Below are 25,238 nucleotides of genomic sequence, written 5' to 3' on the forward strand. Positions count from 1 at the left end.
TACTGTCCAAACATCCAATCAATTGCTGATGCTATATACTCCCCCAAATAGATGTAACCTATTGGTTAGACGTGAAAATTATGTACCAATGACAGTGCGCGTTTATGCAATGTGCTCTTTTAAGAGACACGCTCATAGGTTAAGCTAGTTTTCAACCATGCGATAGGGTATCAAACCTGTCAATCAATTCTATGAACAATGTGTCAGAACCTGATGTAGGCGCGTTATTTATCTACAAGAAAGACAATCGTCAGTTTTTAATCGCATTTTGTTAAATCACAGGTGCGCTGTCTTAACGTTTCCTGAGAACAAAACCAAGTAAATGCATTGTTTTGAACAGTGTGGAGCAGTCAAAATAGTTTGAACGAATCGGTTCAGTTTTAATTGTTCGAAACGTCACACTGAGACGTTTTACATTTTTACTCTAAATTTTTTTTATCATTAAGTGTCACGTGTTTGTTACTGTTTCACAATTATTGTAAGTATAATAAGGAAATACATGAATATATAAAATTAAGAAACAAAAACAAGTGTTTTTTTTATATTCTTAATCAAATATTAAAAGGTTAATGGTTCGAGGCTTTGCAAAGTCAGTTCGATCGAATCATTTTCGAGAATCGGTTCATATCAACGATTCATTGGTAAAACAGGCATCACATCTGTATAGTAGGTCCAAATATCTAACTCCCTGTTTTCTTTTTCAAGACGAGAAAACACAGTCAGTTGTGCTATGAATGCATCGTCTGCACGTTTTATTAAGGTAAATGCATAAATCCCGTCTGCAAATCATGTTTGCAAATGAGAGTTGATACACTTTTAAATAAACAGATTTCAGATGACTTCCTTATGCCGATATCATACAAAGTCCGCCAAAGCTGCTTAGTCATGGGAAACTATAGCAACCAAGAGGAGGATTTGGGGGCGTAAGATCCTATTGGTTGTCTGGGTAGCGTATTTTTTTATAGCAGTAGTTTGAACAAAAAATACAATGGCGACTCAACCCAAGGTTTGTTCCTCATCTTGAATTAAAGATTTGTTTGCAAAACTTTGTTTGATTGTTGTATTTTCATGTTCTAGCCTGTTCTGTATGGGTACTTCAGAAGTTCTTGCTCCTGGAGAGTCCGGATTGGTGAGTCTTCACACATTAAATTACCCTAAATGTTCATGTATTTTAATTATATGCTTGTTATTTATGAGTGTTTATGTTTTTATGCAAATTTATTTTAATACATTTTAGCATTTGCACTGAAAGGCATTGAGTTTGAACAAGCACCAGTCAATCTTATCAAGGATGGTGGACAACAGGTAATACTGCAGAATTGGGATTAATCTGAAATTTAGTAATTGCAATTTTTATAAACATTTGGACACTGACTTGATTTTTTCTTTTACTCATAAGCGCACAGATCAATTTAAAGAATTAAATCCAATGCAACAAGTGCCTGCACTTGCCATTGATGGCATCACTTTGTCTCAGTCGGTAAGAATACAAGCGCATTCTCCTGCTTTTTAGTATACAGAAATTATTTTAATCTACATTACCATAATTTATATTACTTTGCATAGTTGGCTATTATCCAGTACATTGAGGAAACTCGGCCAGGGCCCCGCCTTCTACCTGCAGACCCAAAGCAGCGTGCTAAGGTCCGCATGATCTGTGACATCATCGCCTCTGGGATCCAGCCTCTGCAGGTGAGGAGCCTACATTATATTTACTGACAGTCAGTGTTTATTATAAGCAGCAACTTGTGGATCATGTGGTGTACAGTCTTGCACTTTATATCAAAACTAGGGATGCACCGAATCCAGATTTTTTAGGTTCGGCCGAATCCCGAATCCACCGTTTAAGATTCGGCCGAATCCGAAACCGAATACCGAATCCTACTCGCATCCTTATTCCAACACAGTAAAACACATTAATGAAGTAAAAAACGTCCACGGCAGTGTATTTTTCATTTTATTTAATTTTAACTGTACATTATGCCAGGATGACAAGTTGGAAAAACTATTTTGACAATAACCATAAGCCTATGCATAATGAAAGCGATGCGTTGCGACACGCTCGTTTTTCCAATAAGCAAGCAGCTCCGCGCTGAAAACTATATTTAACTTTGAGTGAGAAGCTCCGCTCGTCAATGTCAGTCTTCACACGGCCGTCCAATTACAGTGGAGGAGGGGCAGGACATTACCACAGCAACCAACCGGCTCACAGCTGAAGCATCACAGCTACCAAGCGCTCGGCTGAAAAACAGCTGGCATTTGGGGTCCTCAAGGCGTTTTCAGCGGTGTTTAAAAGTTTTGGTGTGTCCAGCTGACCGAAAGAAAAAGCTCATCTCCACGTCAGCACCCGATGTGTGTAATCAACGGCTGCGTGACGTCGACCAGCGTAGCGCAAGCCTAGGATTCGGTTCGGTGGAAAAAAAATCTAGGATTCGGCCGAACCCGAACCCCGCCAAAAAGCCCAGTATTCGGCCGAATCCGAAACCGAATCCTGGATTCGGTGCATCCCTAATCAAAACAGGTAACATATAGTTGCAACACATTAATGTGTTTTGTACAAATCAAGTATATATACTGAACAAAACAAAATTACTTTCTTTGTAAATGTTTCTTTTAAAGTGACTGATGGTACAGTATATGCATGATGTTGTGTGCAGCATGCAAACATACTGTATGCACATAGCCAGTATACAAAAGTTCATTGTGCAGTTTGACAAATAATGACACAATGATGCAATTTAACACACAAGTTAAATAGTATTTTTATGTACAAAATGATACATGGACACCACTTGTGAATTACACCATGCAATGTAAAAATGCCAGGGTACAACAATATAGCAAATACGTATACTATGTTTATTTCTGCACAAGGCATGTGTTCATATGACTTATTTTATCCAATGGTGCTATATTTTCAGAATCTGTATGTGATTCAGAAAATTGGTGCAGAAAAACTACAGTGGGCTCAACATTTCATCAACAAAGGATTTGAAGGTGAGTGTTACAAGCAAGCAAAATATTTAAGAAAGATGAGGAAAAGGCAAAGGTACTTACATCTTTAATAAAAAAAAAACAATTTACTCAGTACACCAAAACAATGTTAAAACTTTTGTAGTCATTGATTTAAATGTATTAAATACTATTTTGGAGTTTGTAGAGAAATATCCCTGTTTTAGAATGCAAGACAACTTTCCTTAACATGATTTGCAATGTTTTAATGGGAGCAAGTTCGCTGTTTTTTTAATGGTACTCAATCATATGGTAGCAATTATTTGCCTTTTTTCAAGCCTGACTGTTGCGTTTCAATTATTTTTTCAGCAACACTTTACAATAAGGTTGTATATTTGTTAAAATCAATGCATTAGCTAACATAAACTAACAATGAACAATACCTCTACAGCATTTATTAATCTTAGTTCATGTTAAAGGTCACGTTCTTTCGGATCCCATTTTTTAAACCCTAGTTACTGTGCTTCAATACCGCCACCGGCGAGAGCGTCAATAACAGCTCTGGGTGCCCTACTAACGATGCTATAGAAGAGGTGTAGTGGACCCTCTGACAGTAGCCGTTTCTCAATATGCGTTCTTGTCTGTACTTGTGTTCTTGTGGACTTGTGAAACGTCATCAGTTGCGGCCCAAGTACTGTTCCAATTCAAAGTTCGCATCAAGCCCAAGTTCACATAAAATCCCCGGATGTGTTCTTGATCCGCCCATTTTATCGAGGATGCATCAGAGGAGACTTGTGTGGACTTATGACAGCGAAGTTTCCCAGAATGCATTTCGCGTCAGGAGTTCGTTCTTTCGAGTCTGAACTTTCAAGTTCGAACTACGAAGGACACAAGTCCGAGTTTGGCGTACTTGGTATTGAGAAACGGCTAGAGCATTCACACGGGGCGTTAGCGTTAACGCTTCCCATTCACTTTTAATGGGTGACGTCATGCGTTGCCGAACTGAATTGTGGATCCGTCAGCACCGCGTCAGTGCCGTTGCCTGCGGCCATAGATATGTACACTAGATGTCGCCTTGGCTACAGCAGTTCATTGGACTGAATGCGTCAATGAACTGAATAAAATCACTATAAATCGTCATGAACGCGATTTTCTTGGTTTTCTTTTGGTTCGTTTCAACAGTCCGACATGTATTTAGCATTTAGTACAGGAAAAAATAAAAGTTTTGCTTTTATGAAAATTTACTTTTTCTAACTGTAATGCATAGTTGCTAGTAGGCCTAACATCCATACGCAGCACAAAAGTCCGGCATTGTCCATGAATTCGAAGTACAGGCGGAGATAGCAGCTTTACCTAGCTACTTCCTATGACAAGACCTCTGTTCTAAGATGGCGGCGGTTTTGACGCAGGCTCAGAACCCCAAGGCGACATCTAGTGTATATATCTATGGCTCGCGGCAATCCATAGATATATACACTAGATGTCGCCTTGGGGTTCTGAGCATGCGTCAAAACCGCCGCCATCTTAAAACAGGGGTCTTGTCATAGGAAGTATCTAGGTAAAGGTGCTATGTCCACCTGTACTTCGAATTCATGGACAATGCCGGACTTTTGTGCTGCGCATGGATGAAAGGGCTACTAGCACTATGCATTACAGTTAGAAAGTTAATTTTCATAAAATCAAAACTTTTATTTTTTCCTGTACTAAATGCTAAATACATGTCTGACTGTTGAAACGAACCAAAAGAAAACGAAGAAAATCGCGTTCATGCCGATTTATGGGGATTTTATTTCTGTTACACCATTGCCTACAATGACGCTTATGTGGGATTCCCCTGTTTCAAGATGGCGGCTCTGTTTGACGCATTCGGTCCAATGAACTGCAGTAGCCAAGGTACATATCTATGGCGGCAATCAACTTTTCACACGGCCAATTACATTTATGGGAGACTGGAGCATGTGCTGCGGCCACTGTGATTGGCTGTTGGCCACACTTCAGACAAGCCTTCCGTTAAGCGTTAACGCTTACGCCCCGTGTGAATGTACCGTTAGTGTGTAATGTTGCTGTTAGAGCATAAATAATACCTGTAAAATTATAAAGCTTAAAGTTCACTACAGTTTTTTTGACTAAACTCCACCCACAGGAATACATCAGTCGCCAGCTAAGCTAACGGCAAGCTAAGCTGCTAACGAATCAAAACACACTAAACAAGCTACACAATCAGAACCCGATACACATTTCTAAAGGAGGGACTTCATAGAACAGGGAAGATATCCGCCTGTTTTAAGGATAGTGAAAACAGCGTTATACAGATAAGTCAATTGTGTGGAAAATACTGTTTGTTTTTACACGTGAAACATGAACACGTTATATTGCACACTGTAAACACAATCAAAGCTTAAAAACACAGAAAGAACTGGACCTTTAATTTCAGTATTTAATAATACATTGTTAACATTGGTTAATGCACCATAAAATAACATGAATAACTGTATTGGTATTAACAGAGATTAATAAATGATAAAAAACTATATTGCCCTTAATTACTGTATGTTAGCTAATGCATTACTAAATTGTATTGTTAATCTTATTGTAAAGTGTTACCAGTTTTCCTATACTCATCGTAACATTAAAATGTACTTATTATACCCAATTCTCTAATTTATTATATAAAAAATATTTTTATTTTGTGTTAAAGCTCTAGAGCCTATCTTGAAGCAGACATCTGGAAAATACTGTGTAGGTGATGAGGTAATAATGAATGTCATTTCTTCCTAATCATAGCAGAAGACATACTGTACGTGACTACCACATGTTTAACATTAACATGATTTAAATAATCACATGGCTACCCTACTTACTCTTCTAGATATCCATGGCAGATATTTGCCTTGTGCCCCAGGTCTACAATGCTGAAAGGTAAAAGTTATTTTCTTAAGCAACAGAAATTTGCAAAAAGGATCTAAGAAGTAAATAATCTTTACTTTCATTTGCCTAAAGGTTTAAGGTGGACCTGACCCCTTTCCCTACTATCCGGAGGTTAAATCAGATCTTAACGGAAATTGAGGCCTTTAAAGCGAGTCATCCATCTTGTCAGCCCGACACTCCTGATGACATGCAACAATAACATTATGAAGATTCTTACAGGAAAAATCCCTTCAATAAACATTTGTAAGAAATAAAGACAGTTTCTTATACAAATAACTGCGTTTATTGCTTTGGTGAAAAGATTGTAATTGCTTCTTGCAAGATTTCAGAGATTTATAAACAAGAGACCAAGACATAAGCTGTACATCCTCGTGACTTTAAGGAAATTGTGCGCATATGACGTAACTACATAAAAAGTGGAAAACAATGCAAACGTGAAAACATGTAAAATGCGTGCAAAGTCAGAAAAACATTTATTGCACAAAAATACAATGGATCTCTGAATCTCTAAATGTACTAAATACAAATCTGAATTAAATGAAAGTGAAAATTTAAGGTAATTAATATAAAAACAGTAGCTGTAAAACAGCTGTTCATGCTAAAAGTGCAATAATGCAATCTTAAAAAAAAGACAAAGATAAGTGCTTTTGGCATTCCAGTTTTTCTATTAAGTTGCCAAGTTTAATATCATACCATTTTCAGGTTTAAAAAATAAAACAGTCCTGTTTGTTTCTGACCCTAAATAGGGAGTTCAAATGTGCATTTGACAGTGTCATTGTAAAATGTCCCAGAACAGTCTGATCCTCCAAATAATAGAATGGTGCACTGATGGGACAGGCTGGTATGACGCCGGTTCCTTACGTTCTTCTGGTCTAAAGATAAACCCTTTGTACATCCCAAGCTAATCAGACTATGTCCTGCTCGAGGCTTCGAGCACAGCCAAGGGGACACCACTGATGTCCATGTGTTAGTGTCTGGAAAAAAAATGTACCATCAAATCATAATTGGGATTTCATGGCTTTTAGTCCATATCAGTTAACTTTGAGGCCATCAGTATGCTTAAATACTCAAAATGAAAAGGAGTTAACAAGTGGATATATATAGCTGCGTTTCCATTACCCTTCCAATTGCGGAAATTGAAAATGCGCAATTTCGCATAAACTCCCATATACAGTGCCTTGCGAAAGTATTCGGCCCCCTTGAACTCTTCCACCTTTTGTCACATTTCAGGTTACAAACATAAAGATATAAAACTTTAGTTTTTTGTGAAGAATCAACAAGTGGGACACAATCATGAAGTGGAGCTAATTTTATTGGATATTTCAAACTTTAACAAATAAAAAACTGAAAAATTGGGCGTTCAAAATTATTCATCCCTTTTAAGTTAATACTTTGTAGCACAACAAAGTGCCCATTCCTCCTTGCAAAACAGCTTGAGCTCAATAAGGTTGGATGGAGAGCGTTTGTGAACAGCAGTTTTCAGTTTTTTCCACAGATTCTTGATTGAATTCAGGTCTGGACTTGGACTTGGCCATTCACACCTGGATATGTTTATTTGTGAACCATTCCATTGTAGATTTTGCTTTATGTTTTGGATCATTGTCTTGTTGGAAGACAAATTTCTGTCCCAGTCTTCGCTCTTTTGCAGACTCCATCAGGTTTTCTTCCAGAATGGTCCTGTTTTTGGCTCCATCCATCTTCCCATCAATTTTAACCATCTTCCTTGTCCCTGCTGAAGAAAAGCAGGCCTAAACCATGATGCTGCCACCACCACCACCATGTTTGACAGTGGGGATGGTGTGTTCAGGGTGATGAGCTGTGTTGCCTTTACGCCAAAAATAACGTTTTGCATTGTTGCCAAAAAGTTCGATTTTGGTTTCATCTGACCAGAGCAGCTTCTTCCACATGTTTGGTGTGTCTCCCAGGTGGCTTGTAGCAAACTTTAAACGACACTTTTTATGGATATCTTTTAAGAAATGTCTTTCTTCTTGACTCTCCCACCTCAGCTGTAGATCTTTGCAGTTCATCGAGAGTGATCATGGGCCTCTTGGCTGCATCTCTGATCAGCCTTCTCCTTGTTTGAGCTGAAAGTTTAGAAGGACGTCCGGGTGTTCGTAGATTTGTAGGGGTCTATTTCAGTATTATCGCTTGCACAGTGCTCCTTGGGATGTTTAAAGCTTGGGAAATCTTTTTGTATCCAAATCCAGCTTTAAACTTCTCCACAACAGTATCTCGGACCTGCCTCGTGTGTTCCTTGTTCTTCATGATGCTCTCTGCGCTTTAAACGGACCTCTGGGACTATTATAGAGCAGGTGCATTTATACGGAGACTTGATTACACAAAGGTGGATTCTATATATCCTCATTAGTCATTTAGGTCAACATTGGATCATTTAGAGATCCTCACTGAACATCTGAAGAGAGTTTGCTGCACTGAAAGTAAAGGGGCTGAATAATTTTGCACGGCTAATTTTTCAGTTTTTTATTTGTTAAAAAAGTTTGAAATATCCAATAAATTTCGTTCCACTTCATGATTGTGTCCCACTTCTTGTTGATTCTTCACAAAAAAATACAGTTTTATATCTTTATGTTCGAAGCCTAAAATGTGACAAAAGGTTGAAAAGTTCAAGGGGGCCGAATACTTTCGCAAGGCACTGTATTGGCTGGATTGGATATGTTTGGATGGAGTTTAAGACAGAAAAGGTCTGTTCGACTTCATGTGGCGTCACAAGAACTGATAAGCACATGACATCAAAATACTGCGGGAGTCAGGAGTCAACTGCTCTATATCCTTTCAAATCGCTATCACTGTAAAGTTTTAAAAAAAAGGCTTATTGAGAAACAACAAAATTAAGTCGGATTGAATTGGTTATGGAAACAGCGTCATTTCACAAGTATTTTGTCGACATTTACAAAATAATGCTTATGTTTTGTGTAGCTTCTTCCACAGTAAAAAACATACACTTTTTAAAAAAACATTTGAATAGGGCGTTTAAACCATTTCATTTTTAACATTAGATGTTATAATAACAAAAACGGGACGGAAACAGAATGACTGACCTATGTTAAAGAGATGAAGGTCCTGTAAGACCCCTATAGCACTGCAGCCTCCGCTGATCAGCACCCTGTTGTCAGACACGGGCATAGCAGCATGAAACCTGCCCACCATACAGAAAATTATAAATAAAAACAATCTTCACCTCCACACGTATTGTATAGTCTATACTGTATAGTATATAGTCTTCTTTTGATGGAATAAAACAATGTGTTGAACAAGTCTGCCTGTATTTTAATGATTAAGATCATTTTGATTTACTTGATGGCTTAAATTCCATATGAGTTTCTTTTCAAAAACATTGTAGTAAAACTTGACATGCCATGCTATATTTTAAATAATATTTATTTATATTTCTGTAGTAATATGCAGTGAGTTTAAAGATCAATAATAAGAGACTGTATCACGTTTAATGTTAACCATCTTAAAGAGATAGTTCATCTAAAAATGACAATTTTGTCATCATTTATTTACAGCTTAACACCAAGACAGATATTTTAGCAGTTTTGGAGAAGCATTAACTTCCACTTTTCCTACTATGAAAATCAGTGGTGCTCCTGCTTCCTGCTTGACAAATAACTTCCTTTGTGTTCAGCAAAACAAAGAAATGTATGCACGTTTGGATCAACTTGAGGGCAAGTAAATGATGACAGAATATTTGGGTAAACTCTCCCTTTAAACACTGACCATATTAATGTTGCTAAAAAAATTATACCCCAAAAACTCTACCCTTGACAAATCTTACCCACGGGCCAGTGGTGGCAAGTTTTCGTACTTGACTGCAGTATATTCCATGAAACCTTTCTCAGAAAAATACAAATAACAATCCGTTAAATACAAACAGACACAATAAACAAAGAATTTTAGCAAATGAGGTCATGCATGTGCTTTGGGTCATACCAAGATCCAGAATATGAAGGTCATTAAGGTAAGCTGCAGTATTTCCCCCACCAAAAATGATCAGTTTGTTAGACAGCAGTGTGGTGGAGTGCCTGTCATAAACATAAGATATAAGCTAACATATGAAGCAACACCAAGGCGACACAATTGCATTGTGCTTAACCAGTAAACTATAGGAAAACTATTTACTTAAAAGTAATTTACTTAAAAAGTAAATTATAAATAAGCATACTGTCATGTTAAGAATTATTAGCACCCTTGGTAAATATGAACAAAGAAGTGTGTAAACATCCATTTGCATTGTTAATATTTTCGATCTTTTGAGTAGAAATGCCTTTTTTTCACAAATGTCACTTTAATAATTGTATTATTTTATAAGAACTTTCGCTGCAAGACCGTCTAACAAAATGCAAGGTCTCCACTTTTAAAGTTTCAGTCACTCTTCACTGGCTTTCTGAATAAATGTAAAAGGCTCAGAAATTTTGTTAATATACAAAAATATTCTGTAAACCTCCTTTTAACCGGGTAAAAAACTTTGCACATTGACGTAAACGTGCCTTTGTCTTCAGTGCACTTAGCTGAAAAATCATTATGGGGCGGTTTCCCGGACAGGGATTAGACTAGTCCTAGACTTAAACACTTTTAAGAGCTCTCCAAACTGAAAACAACTTGCACTTACATATCTTAAAATACATCAGTGCCCTTTGTTTTACCTCAAAATGCACACAGGTAATGTTTTTAGTAAGGCATGTTTGTTAAAACTAGTTATATTTCCTAATTAAACTAAGGCCTAGTCCTGGATTAAGCTAATCCTGGTCCGGGAAACCGCCCCTAAGTCGTTTAACAGACTCTGCCAACAAATCTGTATTTCAGAATGGAATGAGACCAGGATTAAGTGAAATTTTGCAGTGAATTTTTGCAAAAGTTTTGAACTTATAAACCTATAGGTGAGGTTTCCGGGACAGGGATTAGACTAGTCCTAGACCAAAAATTTTTGTAAGAGCTGAAAACAACTTGTACTGATATAATAAAATACATCAGTGCCCTTTGTTTTGCCTCAAAACTCATACAGGTAATGTTCTAAGTAAAGCATGTTTGTTGATATTTCCTAATTAAACTAAGGCCTAGTCCTGGTTTAAGCTAATTCCCGTCCGGGAAACCACTTCATAATGCGTGCTTAACAGATGTGTCAAGTAATAAAGTACAAATACTTCATTACGTACTTAAATAGAAATTATGGGTATCTATACTTTATTGGAGTAATTATTTTACAGATGACACTTTACTTCTACCCCTTACTTTCCCCTACCCCTTCGACATTTTCAAAAAAATTATCTGTACTTTCTACTTTCTAAAAACTATCCAGATCGTGCCATCCAGATAGAGTGAATTTGATTGTGGTTGGATGAGAAGCATTAATATATACCATTCCGACACCCTATTGGTTTGTAAGCAATCCATTGCACCTGAACATGAAACAAATCACACTCCGGCAAGGAGGACATAGCCAGTGTTGTGGTCGTTACTCAAAAAATATTTCTTTAAAGTAATTATTTCTTCACTACTGGCTCATTTATCAAACGGGTGCTTTCCCTTCACTCCCCACAAATTAAGATTGTTCGGGAAAAAGACGCTTGAATGAATTTGCGGTTTGCATCTAAGCTCTTCAAATTAATACCTTTATTAAGTTACTTTTACTTTGGTGATTATATATATATATATATTTTTTTACACATGCATGAAAGGTTCAAAGAAGTACTTACCCAAACCTGGGTAAAGGACGATCACCCTCCACAATTGGTTGATACCACAGACCGTGTTCAGGGTTAAAGATGTATAATGCATTACTGCAAATCTTCCCTTCAGGACATTTGCTGGGTAGTACCCCTCCAAATACATACAGCTCACTCTTAAAAACATTGGCACTGTGATATGCCAGAGATGGTATATTTCCTTTCGCCTGTTCATTATTGAAAATTTAAACAAGTAGAAACTGTTATAATATGTTAAAATATGGTGCTTAATAGCACTAAAAGTGGTTCACAGACTCGTAATCATAGGAGAACCATTTTAAATGCTAAACCACACCCATGTAAAACTTGTGTAGCACCTGTTCAAAACATTTAGTCATGCTGTAAAATCAATGTAAATGCTCCAAACATAAATCATAACAGTATCTGGATTACTGTTGTCAAATAAAGGTATAAAAATCATCATTACGATGTTTCACCCACATGTACAAGCTTCCATTTCCATGTAATGGTGTCCAGTACATAAATATCACTGTAGCGCTGGCCATCTCTCAAACCTCCATACACATAGACAACTTTGGATTCCGGATCAAAGGTTGCCGAGTGTCCTCGAGAGCTAGGTGGATTGACCCCAGATGTTGAAGTATCCATAGGAAACCAGAAATCACTATCTGAGGAGTTAAATAGTATAAATTATATTGAAGGTATACTGCATGTAATATACACTCACCTAAAGGATTATTAGGAACACCCATTCAATTTCTCAATGCAATTATCTAATCGACCAATCACATGGCAGTTGCTTCAATGCATTTAGGGGTGTGGTCCTGGTCAATACAATCTCCTGAACTCCAAACTGAATGTCAGAATGGAAAAGAAAGGTGATTTAAGCAATTTTGAGCATGGCATGGTTGTTGGTGCCAGACGGGCCAGTCTGAGTATTTCACAATCTGCTCAGTTACTGGGATTTTCACCCACAACCATTTCTAGGGTTTACAAAGAATGGTGTGAAAAGGGAAAACATCCGTAATGCGGCAGTCCTGTGGGCGAAAATGCCATGTTGATGCTAGAGGTCAGAGGAGAATAGGCCGACTGATTCAAGCTGATAGAAGAGCAACTTTGACTGAAATAACCACTCGTTACAACCGAGCAGCAAAGCATTTGTGAAGCCACAACACGCACAACCTTGAGGCGGATGGGCTACAACAGTAGAAGACCCCACAGGGTACCACTCATCTCCACTACAAATAGGAAAAATAGGCTACAAGTTGCACAAGCTCACCAAAATTGGACAGAACATGGATCCATCATGCCTTGTTACCACTTTGTAGCCTGGTGGTCGTGGTGTAATGGTGTGGGATGTTTTCTTGGCACACTTTAGGGTCCTTAGTGCCAATTGGGCATCGTTTAAATGCCACGGCCTACCTGAGCATCGTTTCTGACCATGTCCATCACTTTATGACCACCATGTACCCATCCTCTGACGGCTACTTCCAGCAGGATAATGCACCGCGTCACAAAGCTTGAATAATTTCAAATTGGTTTCTTGAACATGACAATGAGTTCACTGTACTAAAATGGCCCCCACAGTCATCAGATCTTAACCCAATAGAGCATCTTAGGGATGTGGTGGAACCGGAGCTTCGTGCCCTGGATGTGCATCCCAAAAATCTCTATCAACTGCAAGATGCTATCCTATCAATATGGGCCAACATTTCTAAAGAATACTTTCAGCACCTTGTTGAATCAATGCCACATAGAATTAAGGCAGTTCTGAAGGCGAAAGGGGGTCAAACACAGTATTAGTATGGTGTTCCTAATAATCCTTTAGGTGAGTGTATATACATGCAGTTTTGTTTGTTTATCTACTACCACGTTTTTTTATCCATTTTAGACAGACCACATAAATCTTTAATAAAAATTGATTTTGCATATAGGTATATAAATGGTATAGATTGACCTCACGTACCAATCTCTAATTTCCATAGAGAGTCTTTACAACTGGCCTCGTCATCAGTCCCTCCACCAATCAGAATGGCTGTGTCAGGATCACTCAAACACATTGCATGTCTCCATCGTTTTGATGGACAATCTAAATTAAATATGAAAAAATAACAAGTAAAAGGGCAAAATTGACACCACAATGTTATATTTTAACTAATAAATTTAAGGTTTCCCCATATTTTTATGTTTGCATCGCATCAGAGGTCATCATGGGTTTGATTCCCAGGAAACACACACCGATTAAGGCCTGGTTTCACAGACAAGGCTTAGCTAAAGCCAGGACTAAGCATTAGTTAAATCAGTGTTTCTCAAAGTGTGGGGCGGGCCCCACTGGTGGGGAATAGGAACATTACAAGTGGGGCGTGACAAATGGGAGAAAATCTATTAATTCAATTATTTATTGACCATACACTCAAAACGGCACATTTAAACATAAACCTAGCTTAAAACTTAAATAAATCAGACTGTAGAAAATGTCACGCGGTAACTTAAAACCTAGCTGATTACGATTTTGTTGGGGCGATTGGGACAGGTGGGGCTTGAAACCCTTCCCCACCTCCAGAATGGGGAATGGCAGAAAAAGTTTGAGAAACACTGAGTTAAATTAAGATGTTTAAGCATCTTTTTATAAACAATCTTTTGGAGAGGACAATACTGGTGTGTATCTTGGGACAAATAAATGGCTCTGGCATATTTTAAGATGTGTCAGTGAAAGTTATTTTAGGTTGAGATGGCTCAAACATGAAACCGGGAAAAAAGGTATAGTCTTAATACAATGCAAGTTGCTCCAGATAAATTAGAGTGAATTTGCATCTATGATACTTTAAAGGTGCAGTGTGTAATTTTCAGAAGTATCTTTTGACAGAAATGCAAAATAATATACAAAACTATATTATCAAGGGTGTATAAAGACCTTTCACAATGAACCGTTATGTGTTTATTACCTTAAAATAAGATGTTTTATCTACATACCCCAAGGGTCCCCTTACATGGAAGTTGCTATTTTGGGCCGCCATGTTTCTACAGAAGCCCTTAATGGACAAACTTTTTTTACCAAGTTGTCTCCGACGATGACATTTTTGTCCGGTGGTGGCTACTGTAGCTTTTCTATGCGTTTCAAAAGCGAGGGGTGAGCAGTGGACTGAGCTGTTGGTTGCAATTCACAACCTCACCACTAGATGTCGCTAAAATGTACACACTGCACCTTTAAAGGCGCAAAAGAGGATGTTTCCGCCGACTGAGAATCCAAAGACCGTTACTGAGTTTTTTAAATAAGCGCATGCGCAAGAACAGCCTCCCTCCTTCACAGCTCATATCTAGGAAACGCCTTCCATAACTCGTGCACGAGTATTTGAACACGAGTGTTTGTTTACCACTGGCATATGCTGTGTCGCGTCAGTGGATTCATTATGTGAAAAGATATGATAATAAACACATAAGACGTAAAGTTAGATCAGTCGACGCTACTCCCATTTCAACTAGCGTGTAGCAGCCTGGTCACTTACAACTACAGTACAAGAACAACGTCGATATACCTGAATAACAGTACAACAATAATTATTCCACAAAGAAAGAATAATCACTGTTACCTGTCAAAGAGAATTTTTGCGACCTGCGCGTCTGACACCTCTCTGTTCCTTCATTGCTCTCCAGTGTTGAAATGTTTCTCCAATAACGACTCTGGTTAGATAACATTCTTCTGACAAATTTCTCCTCTTCTCAGCGACTTAAAAACTCTTTCTTTTGCGTCCTCCTTCGGGTTTCTTCTCTTCCATGGTGCAGATTCGAGGAGGAAAGCAGGAGCGAAAATGAAAACAAACCGAAACTTAAGACGGAGTTTCATGCGCTATGCGCATGCGTCACTCGTGTAACGTTACTGGAGCGCGCACGTCTCTCCCAAGAAACGTAATGGCAGTGATTGACAAGCAAGAGGGCCAATGACGATTGCGATGATTGCATCAACGATTGGCTGATGTTTATAAGGCCCTACCTTATGCACAGATGACATATATTAATTTTATTACTTTCAGTGCGCCTAATAAATAGTCTTTTATCATTTAGTAAAGACAGTTTCAGGTAACATTGCAAAAATGTATTAAACAAACATCCTCTTTTCCACCTTTAAGGAGAGTTAATCACAGGATACATTAAGCATACATACACTTTATCTGCACAAAGAAATTAGCATTTACCAGCCCTGTAACTCTTCACACGTTTGATGGCAGTTTCCTCCTCAAAATCTACTGCAGGCATTTTACACAGCTTGCGCTTTTTGGGGCTCGAAATTCGCCTTGGATCCTGAATGCTTCCAAGTTCTTCAGAACTCCAAATGCATTCCTTTATCCCTATAACCGTTCGTCTCGGAGTTTTATCCTTCAAAAACCATTAAACAGAGAGCTTGAGACACAACTGAGAGGAGATGATCTCTAGAGATTTGATAAACAGTAATTGCTTAAAGGAATAGATCATCCAAAAAAAAAGTGGTCATTATTTACCCTATGAGTTTGTTTATTCTGTTAAACGCAAAACAGATATTTTAACAAATGATTGTATGCACACAGTTGACGGCACCCACTGACATACAGGTAGAACAAGATGAGGGTTAGTAAATGATGACAATTGTAATTTTTGGGTGAACTATCCCTTTAAGAACTAGTTGGTAATGACTCCTTACCAATGGCCACACACCATGAATATTGGACAATGTGCTATCCTGCATATCCACTTTGCCTTTTTCCATCTCTGCACCGCTGACGCTTCCCTCAGGAGGTGATCTTTGAGTAATCTTCATAGAGATGTAGGGTAGTTGTCTTAGTGCATAACAAATGTTTCTTATTTAAACTGTCCTCTACTTAAAGGAGTTGGATGTAAGATTTTGACTGTACTAAATTAAAAATACTATAATATTTTTGATTTTGTAGACATTTAGGAAACACGCTACTGCAAGTTCACATATCCGTTTCTCTGAAAAGCAATGTTGTAGCCAGTTATTCTTTTTTTTTTTTAAATAAGATGGCTAGAGCGTTCTCTATTTGTCTGGTATTATTGCTTCTGGTTTTTGCATTTTAATTCACAAAAATCCTACAAAGTATGTTTGTCTCCCCAAGACTCTTGTCCTTTTCCACATCCATAAAACATATTAGCCTGATCTAAAATATAAAACTTGTTTGTAGACTGATATTTTTGATGTCTGGACTTTATTATTATGTGTTTGGGAAAATATAAAGAGATGGTTCAATATAGATACATATATATCAAGGTTTGACTCAAAAATCAGTTGACTTACTGTAGCAACCTTTGGTCGCATTAAATGCACTTTTTGTGTCCTTCAAAAGTTTGCATGGTCTTTACTTCAAACGCTGGCATTAACTTCTGGTTGTATTGACACAGAATGACACAGCAGCTCAGACCAGCATAAATCACACTGGTCCAGGCTGGTATGGTGCTGGTTTAACTGGTGGCCCATCGGTTCTCCAACATAGTCTTTTTAGACAATAAAGTCTTGCAGGTTTAGCTAAGCAAAAAGTGTGTTGAGTTTTCGCCTCTCCATTAGGAGAGGAAAAGACACTATAGACCTGCGGGTAAGGTTGATGATCTCTCAGACTTTCCATTCAGATAGGGGATCCCCGAATTTAGCAAATTAGGCAGGCAGGAAGTGTAAAATCATTAGTAAATCTTTTAACTCTCAAACGGTCCTTGGGGTCTATATGACCCCAAACGACATTTCATTGGTTAAAAAATGTTTCATTCATCTCAGAGATATAAAACTTTGTGACTTTTCCTAAATAATCTCTCTTTACATACACCAAAAAACTGGGCTTGATTCAGTTGTTCCAAAGGTATGTAAAAAAAATTCATTAATCTGTCCCTTTGGGGTCAATATGACCCCAATTGAAAGTGAATGATTTTTTTTTCAATTTATCAAAAAATATCAATATATCCAGCATAAATCTAAAAATTTTATAAAAACGATGGCTGAATTCAACACTTAACACCTAGATCAATATCTAAAAACAATTTAAATAAAATTTAGATAATAATTTATGTGAATTTTCATAAAAATTCTATATTTTTCAGTAAGGGTGTCACGATTTCGATTTTAAATCGAAATCGATCGAAATTAAGTCACAACCCCGAACATCGAATTAAAAAATGGGATCGTCGATGCTGCCACGCCCCCATCTCACGTCCGGTCAGCTTGCCAGGCGGGGGAAAATAAACTCTCAGAAGTGCCTTTAAAAACATCCATCCAGCGGAACGCGATTTATATTTTAAACACGAGGGATGTATTGCTACAACTCCTTGAATGCATATCATAAACAGGATTACTACCTAGTGATCTGCCTTCGGACAGAGCGCAGCTCTCTGCACGTGCACGAGAGAGCCGCCAAGATGCAGCGGGTTATATTTTAAACAAAAGGTATAGTTTGCCTCAGTCCGCATGAAACGCATAAAACTGAACAAATACGTAAGGATTATTACTTTCGTTTATGTTTAGACTTTGGACAGATGCGAGACCGCGTGCATGTGAGACAGAAGCGCAGCTGCTTATGACGCACCGGTTTTATTTCAGATAATAGGAGTCAAGACACGCGCATTAAGTCTATCTGCGTGCAAGAAGGAATTCTCTCTCTACAAGCTCTCCATGTAAAGTAAAGCCCACAAACCTCCATACAAGGAAAAGCACGCAATGTGCATGTTAATGTGAAACTATAATAATAATAATAATAATAAAGGCATATAATTTTTTGTCTTAAAAAAATTCATTTAATAATCGAGAATCGAATTGAATCGTGACATCAGAATCGAAAATGTAATCGAATCGAGGATTTGGAGAATCGTGACACCCCTATTTTTCAGGCAAGCCAACAGAGTAGTTGAGGAATTTAGTGGTAAACAGGTACAAAAGTACTTCATCTATACAATAAAGCTGTGTTTTGAGAGATTTGAAGTAAAAAAAAGATATATTATTTGTATTATTGAAAATGTATATTCTTCTTACAATTATGCTTTCAATTTTGGGGTCATATAGACCCCAAGGGCCAGAAGTGTAAACAGAAAATGAGGAGCGTTTGAGGGTTAATTGTTATTTTAAATTCTTATGTATCTTTGCTTTTATTGTGATTTTATGGTGTATGAAAGGTGCTATACAAAAAACTTGCCTTGCCTAGTTAAGAACCATCATAAAACCAGGGGAACAGTGTCCAAAACCCAGAACAACTCTTTTTGTAGATCGGTTTGAAATCCATTTGATATTCCCAACACGAACAACTTAAGTAAGATAACTCACATCATGACTCTCTCCGCTGCTAAGAAGAGTGCTGGATGGATTGGACGAGTGGTTCAGCAAAAGCTGTTTTCTTGTCACCCGTGGAGTGCTGCTGACAAAACTGGCTCTCACCTACAATGAAGACAGTTGAACATTACATGGGTGATTAGTGATTTATATAATTGCAAGTACATTTGGTGTCCAAGTCATTATGGTTTTCTGCTTTTTTCAAATGGTAGTTTTTTGGAAAGTAATGCACACCTGCGGTGTAACCCGTTTCGCATTGTGCCTCATTAACACCTTAATTGACCCATCGTTAATTATTGCATACATAACCAAATAAGTGTGTTGACAGTCATGCATGTGGGTGTGTGTGTGTGTGTGTGTGTGTGTGTGTGTGTGTGTGTGTGTGTGAAAGAGATCAAATCTGTCAACACTGTTTTTCTACATTGGTCACATAATTTCACACTGACTATTTTAGAAAAATCATTATTTCAGCTATAAGGCACTTTTTATCAAGAAATATTACAGAGACAGAGTGCAGTTATGCAAATTTGAAAACCACGCCTACCGGGGGGGAAACAATCCAACCGTCTCCATTAACTTTGTATTGTGAGAGGCCGCCTCCTTGTCATTTCTGGCTTATAACAAAAACAGAATAATGCCTAAAAGCTGCTGTGTGACAAGATGTACAACTACCAAGCCAAAAAACCCAGAAATAAGTTTTTATAAGCTGTCAAGCTGTAAAACCCAGCTTTTAAGGAGAAAAAGGTGGATCGCCGACTACGTTTCCCCCTAGTGGGCGCAGTTCTACTAATAGTAGTACAACCCCAAATCAGAAAAAGTTGGGACACTGTAGAAATTGTGAGTAAAAAAGGAATGGAATAATTTACTAATCTCATAAACTTATGTTATATATATTTTATTGTAAATAAAATATATCAAATGTTGAAAGTGAGACATTTTGAAATGTCATGCCAAATATTGGCTCATTTTGGATTTCATGAGAGCTACACATTCCAAAAAAAAGTTGGGACAGGTAGTAATAGGAGGCCAGAAAATGTAATGTACATAAGGAACATACTAATTTACAACTTATTAGGTCAATGGGCAACATGATTGGGTATCAAAAAGCCTGTCAGAGTGCCAGTTTCTGTCAGAAGTCAAGATGGGCAGAGAATCACCAATTCCCCCAATCCTGCAGCAAAAATAGTTTTCTGAGTTTCTCAGAGAAAAATTGCAAAGTGTTTGAAGTTATCATCATCTACAGTGCATAATATCATCCAAAGATTGATAGAATCTGGAACAATCTCAGTGCGGAAGGGTCAAGGCTGGAAAACCATACTGGATGCCCGTGATCTTCGGGCCCTTAGACAGCACTGCATCATATACAGGAATGCTACTGTAATGGAAATCAAACATGGGCTCTGGAATACTTCCAGAAAACATTGTCGTAAACACAATCCACCATGCCATTCGCCGTTGCTGGCTAAAACTCTATAGGTCAAAAAAGAAGCCATATCTAAACATGCTCCAGAAGCACAAGCGTTTTCTCTGGGCCAAGGCTTATTTAAAATGGACTTTGGCAAAGTGGAAAACTGTTCTGTGGTCAGATGAATAAAAATTTGAAGTTCTTTTTGGAAAACTCGGACGCCATTTCATCCGGACTAAAGAGGACAAGGACATCCCAAGTTGTTATTAGCACTCATTTCAGAAGCCTGCATCTCTGATGGTTTGAGGTTGCATGAGTGTGTGTGGCACGGGCAGCTTACACATCTGGAAAGGCACCATCAATGCTGAAAGGTTTATCCAAGTTTAAAGCCACATATGCTCCCATTCAGAAGTCGTCTCTTTCAGGGAAGACCTTGCATTTTCCAACATGACAATGCCAGACCACATACTGCATCAATTACAACGTCAAGACTGCGTAGAAGAGGATCTGAGTACTGAAATGGCCAGCCTGCAGTCCAGATCTTTCACCCATAGAAAACATTTGGCAAATCATTAAGAGGAAGATGCGACAAAGAAGACCCAAGACAGTTGAGGAACTAGAAGCCTGTATTAGACAAGAATGGGACAACATTCCTATTCCTAAACATTGGTCCTCCTCCAGCTGTTCCTTTTATGTACATTTAAATTTTCCAGCCTCTAATTGCTACCTGTCCCAACTTTTTTTTGGAATGTGTTGCTCTCATGAAATTCAAAATGAGCCAATATTTGGCATGACATTTCAAAATGTCTCATTTTCTACATTTGATATGTTATCTATATTCTATTGTGAATAAAATATAAGTTTGAGATTTGTAAATTATTCCATTCCTTTTTTACTCACAATTTCTACAGTGTCCCAACTTTGCCCGTTTCCACTTTTGTGTCTTTAAATGCTCGTTTTTTTGGGGTCGACAGCTTATAAAAACTTATTTCTGGGTTTTTTGGCTTGTTAGCTGTACATCCTGTCACACAGCAGCTTTTAGGCATTATTCTGTTTTTTTTGTTATAAGCGAGAAATGACAAGGAGGGAGCCTCTCCAATACAAAGTCAATGGAGAAGGATGGATTGCCCCCCCCCCCCCCCGGTGGGCGTGGCTTTTAGGTTATGATGCACTGCGCTCTGTCTCTGTATTGTTATGGCCTGTAAAATCTTGCAATCCATGACAATAAGCACCAAATTTATACAATAATTAAAAATCGAACCACTGGAAAAAGCTGAAAAAAACAAGCGACTTTGGACACTAAGGGGCGGTTTCCCGGACAGGGATTAAACTAGTCCTAGACTAAAATAAATGTAAGAGCTGTTCAAACTGAAAACAACTTGCACTTACATATCTTAAAATACATCAGTGCCCTTTGTTTTGCCTCAAAATGCACATAAGTAATGTTTTTAGTACTGTATGTGTCTTAAAACTAGTTATATTTCCCAATTAAACTCAGGTCTAGTCCTGGTTTAAGCTAATCCCTGTCCGGGAAACCACCCCAAAATGTACCTGCAATTATAAATACAGTTTGGCAAAAGCTAATTACTAAGAAGAAAATGTGCAATAAGTTCATTTGCATCATAATAAATACCTGTCCATTAATGCTAAGCACTAATTTGGCATAAACTCCTCTTCTTCCTCTGTGTGTGGCTTCAGCAAGAAGTTCAGGAGTCCACATTCCTTGCCAAATTAGACACCTTTAACACATTAAAGTTCCCAGACAGGTCAGAAATAAAATAAAACTATGTTTAAATACAGTTTGAGGGTTATTGAGTGCTAATTGCATTGCGTTGGCCAGACAAAGGCGTATGACTATGTAAATCTAGACTTGGTCTAACGTTCAATTAATCTCAAATATTATTTGACAAATAAAGCATTAATAGAGTTTAGGGTACATCAAAAGCGTAATTTGGTGACTTTGTTAAAGTATCATCGTAAAAACCCAGGCATGCTACCAGTAACAGGTAAGGGTAAACGGTTACTTCCTCGTTTGTCTTACCTAGAATGAGGTGAAAGAGCCCCGATGATCTGTGATTTGACCTCATGCCCCAGCTGAACCTCCACAGATATATCAGTATCACTGGAGAAGGATGACCAGTCGCCTAAAGCAAACACTATCAGCTGCTTCGGTAAAGGCAACGGCATCTGAACTTGGTACATCACGCGGTTCACATGTCTAAACGGGGTACATTAGGGAAACAAACAGCTGTTTGATAAATACTTAAACGTGAAATGATCGACTGCTCGCTACAGTAACTAGAACTACCGTATAAATTGCCGAGGTGCTTCACGCAAGGACCAAATGGCATAAAAGTTGATTTTAGCCATGCTGTTGTGGTCTTAAGGGTTCAGTCTCCTCCAGTGTAACGTTAGTACTTGTGTTCAGGCCTGCAGCAGACTGCACACCTGTCACAACCCATCACATTTATCACATCCTGCGTCATCCTGCCACGACCAATTAACATTTTACATAATAAACATACTTTAAAGTTTCATATTATGGAGAAACAAAGACAAAACATTAAAATAAATACTTAAATTATTATGAAATAAATTGAGAGGATAAAATATAAGTAAGTTATACATTTTGTAAACCGATGTTTACATTATTTAATTTTTATTTGTATTTTTTAATGGTCCTTTATAGGAAATTACTTGAAATATAAATGCTGGTCGGCTGAAAATATTCTGGAAAAACATTAAGATGCAACAAGAACTGTAATTTACTCGACGGATAAAAATCGAGGATTAAAATAATAATATGATTTAGTAATATTCATTCCAATAGATTGGCAAATACCATATAAATAATTCAAGAAAATAGATATTCTTAAAATGTTTTATTTAAATACAGATTATAAGAAAGCCGCGAATGTTTTTTTTTTTGCGAACAGCGCCTCCTGCAGGAGATGCACTGAGCAGTCGGAAACAACGGGTCTCATTCACTAAGCATGCGTACGCACAAATTTGTTCGTAAAATGTGCGTACAGACGTTACAAATCATGATTCAACAAAAACTTTCATTAAAAAATTTCTTCTAAATGTTTGCAAAAACGTAAGAACAATTTAGACCACACGGGCGCAATAATCATGAACAAGGAAAAAGAACCATATATATCTGTGTTATGTATTTTTTTATATATTTTTTCCTTGTTCATGATAATTGCGTACGTATGGTCTAAGTTGTTCTTACGTTTTTGAACAAATTTGTGCGTACGCATGTTTAGTGAATGAGACCCATTGTTTCCGACTGTTCAATCCATCTGCTGCAGGAGGCGCTTTTCGCAAAAAAAAAAAAATAAATAAAACATTTGCAGCCTTCTTATAATCTGTATTTAAAAAACTTTTTTAAGAATAATATTATATTATTAATAATAATATATTACACACATATATACTCACCTAAAGGATTATTAGGAACACCATACTAATACTGTGTTTGACCCCGCCTGTGTTCGTCTTCAGAACTGCCTTAATTCTACGGGTAATGATTCAACAAGGTGCTGAAAGCATTCTTTAGAAATGTTGGCCCATACTGATAGGATAGCATCATGCAGTTGATGGAGATTTGTGGGATGCACATCCAGGGCATGAAGCTCCCGTTCCACCACATCCCAAAGATGCTCTATTGGGTTGAGATCTGGTGACTGTGGGGGCCATTTTAGTACAGTGAACTCATTGTCATGTTCAAGAAACCAATTTGAAATAATTCCAGCTTTGTGAAATGGTGCATTATCCTCCTGGAAGTAGCCACCAGAGGATGGGTACATGGTGGTCATAAAAGGATTGACATGGTCAGAAACAATGCTCAGGTAGGCCGTGGCATTTAAACGAATTGGCACTAAGGGCGCACTCACACTATCCAAACCAAACCGCGCTCGGGCGCGTTTGACCCCCAAAGCCTGGTTTGTTTGACAAGTGTGATCGCTCTGTTCCGCGCCCGGGCGCGGATTGGTTAATCGCGCCACGGCCGGGTTGCAGAGGTGGGCCGGAGCGCGGTTCACTTGGGCTCAGGCGCGGAAGGCTGTGGTGTGAGCGCATTCGCGCCTGAGCGCGATTCAAAAGGTGAAGACGTCAGCTGCGCGACCACTCACCTTCATCTGCCGCCGTAAAAACCTTTTGATGCGCGCAGCGGGGTTACGTGAATGTCCGAGCTGCGCACGTGACAGATCAACTAAGCAATATGATGACATGTGAGAGGGCTGTCTGTAATCGCGCACCAAACGACTCCGGGTAAAAAACACAGACTTATCATTACGGTGGGTTCCAGTGTTAAGGGAGAGCTTTACTTCCTGCTTTTTTCAAAACAAACGCATCTTAATGACGAAAGCGCGCCCGGACTCGGATCGATAAAAAGTACAGTGTGAGTGCGTGCACCATGGGGGAGAAGGGAGGGGTAACAATCGCGCTGGGGCTTGGTTTGGTTTGGATAATGTGAGTGCGCCCTAAGGGCCTAAAGTGTGCCAAAAAAAAAAAAAAAAAAAAACATTTCCCACATCATTACACCATTGCATTAATGAGAAATTGAACAGGTGTTCCTTGTAATCCTTTAGGTGAGTGTATGTATAAATATTTTTTTTTTCTTAATTATTTATATGGTATTTGCCTATCAATTGAAATGAATATTACTAAATTACATTTTACGAACAAATTTGTGCGTACGCATGCTTAGTGAATGAGACCCATTGTCCTTTCCTCTTCTGCTAAGAGTCTATAAGAGAACCCCAGTTTAAGGGGAAATGGTTTATGTGGTCATCTACTGAAATACAGATTTTAATGCTGAGTAAGTCTTTTTCATCATTACTTTTAGAAGGAATTCCTGTATACCAATGAAAAAAATCCATATTTAAAAAGGGAAAAAACATTAACAAGCAAACCTGGATGTATCAAAACAGCAACATCAAAC

General features: G+C 38.1%; 2 protein-coding genes across 5 annotated transcripts; one reads left to right on the forward strand and one right to left on the reverse strand.

Annotated features, from left to right (window-relative positions):
• Nucleotides 1-235: 235 nt before the first annotated feature.
• Nucleotides 236-6,156, forward strand: LOC141349095 (maleylacetoacetate isomerase-like). 3 transcript variants are annotated; one of them, XM_073864922.1, is made up of 10 exons: nt 236-282; nt 706-760; nt 1,078-1,129; nt 1,238-1,305; nt 1,400-1,480; nt 1,567-1,692; nt 2,922-2,997; nt 5,651-5,703; nt 5,822-5,871; nt 5,953-6,156. In XM_073864922.1, exons 2-10 carry the CDS (start codon nt 731-733, stop codon nt 6,077-6,079), a joined length of 663 nt encoding a protein of 220 aa, XP_073721023.1. In that variant the 5' UTR covers nt 236-282; nt 706-730; the 3' UTR covers nt 6,080-6,156. The 3 variants fall into 3 exon arrangements, with proteins under 3 accessions (XP_073721023.1, XP_073721024.1, XP_073721025.1); XM_073864923.1 differs by lacking the exon at nt 236-282 and adding an exon at nt 447-478; XM_073864924.1 differs by lacking the exons at nt 236-282; nt 706-760 and adding an exon at nt 773-1,006.
• A 169-nt stretch (nt 6,157-6,325) lies between these two features.
• On the reverse strand, nt 6,326-22,762 carry LOC141362615 (kelch domain-containing protein 2-like). 2 transcript variants are annotated; one of them, XM_073864920.1, is made up of 13 exons: nt 22,599-22,762; nt 22,332-22,508; nt 21,924-22,029; nt 18,880-18,990; nt 16,264-16,374; nt 15,782-15,962; nt 13,555-13,677; nt 12,069-12,256; nt 11,598-11,794; nt 9,835-9,926; nt 9,680-9,734; nt 8,940-9,037; nt 6,326-6,854 (listed from the first exon to the last, which is right to left on the reverse strand). In XM_073864920.1, exons 1-13 carry the CDS (start codon nt 22,658-22,660, stop codon nt 6,619-6,621), a joined length of 1,737 nt encoding a protein of 578 aa, XP_073721021.1. In that variant the 5' UTR covers nt 22,661-22,762; the 3' UTR covers nt 6,326-6,618. The 2 variants fall into 2 exon arrangements, with proteins under 2 accessions (XP_073721021.1, XP_073721022.1); XM_073864921.1 differs by lacking the exon at nt 16,264-16,374.
• Nucleotides 22,763-25,238: the final 2,476 nt, after the last annotated feature.

Source organism: Misgurnus anguillicaudatus, unplaced genomic scaffold (assembly GCF_027580225.2).
Source record: "Misgurnus anguillicaudatus unplaced genomic scaffold, ASM2758022v2 HiC_scaffold_28, whole genome shotgun sequence".
NCBI lineage: Eukaryota > Metazoa > Chordata > Actinopteri > Cypriniformes > Cobitidae > Misgurnus > Misgurnus anguillicaudatus.

Coding starts and splice junctions, on each gene's coding strand:
- LOC141362615 (XM_073864920.1), bottom strand. CDS start 22,660: ATGGCTAAAATCAACTTTTATGCCATTTGGTCCTTGCGTGAAGCACCT. Junction 22,509..22,598: donor GCACCTCGGCAATTTATACG/GTAGTTCTAGTT, acceptor TACCCCGTTTAG/ACATGTGAACCGCGTGATGT. Junction 12,257..13,554: donor TCTATGGAAATTAGAGATTG/GTACGTGAGGTC, acceptor TTAACTCCTCAG/ATAGTGATTTCTGGTTTCCT.
- LOC141349095 (XM_073864922.1), top strand. CDS start 731: ATGAATGCATCGTCTGCACGTTTTATTAAG. Junction 761..1,077: donor CGTCTGCACGTTTTATTAAG/GTAAATGCATAA, acceptor TTCATGTTCTAG/CCTGTTCTGTATGGGTACTT. Junction 5,872..5,952: donor CAGGTCTACAATGCTGAAAG/GTAAAAGTTATT, acceptor ATTTGCCTAAAG/GTTTAAGGTGGACCTGACCC.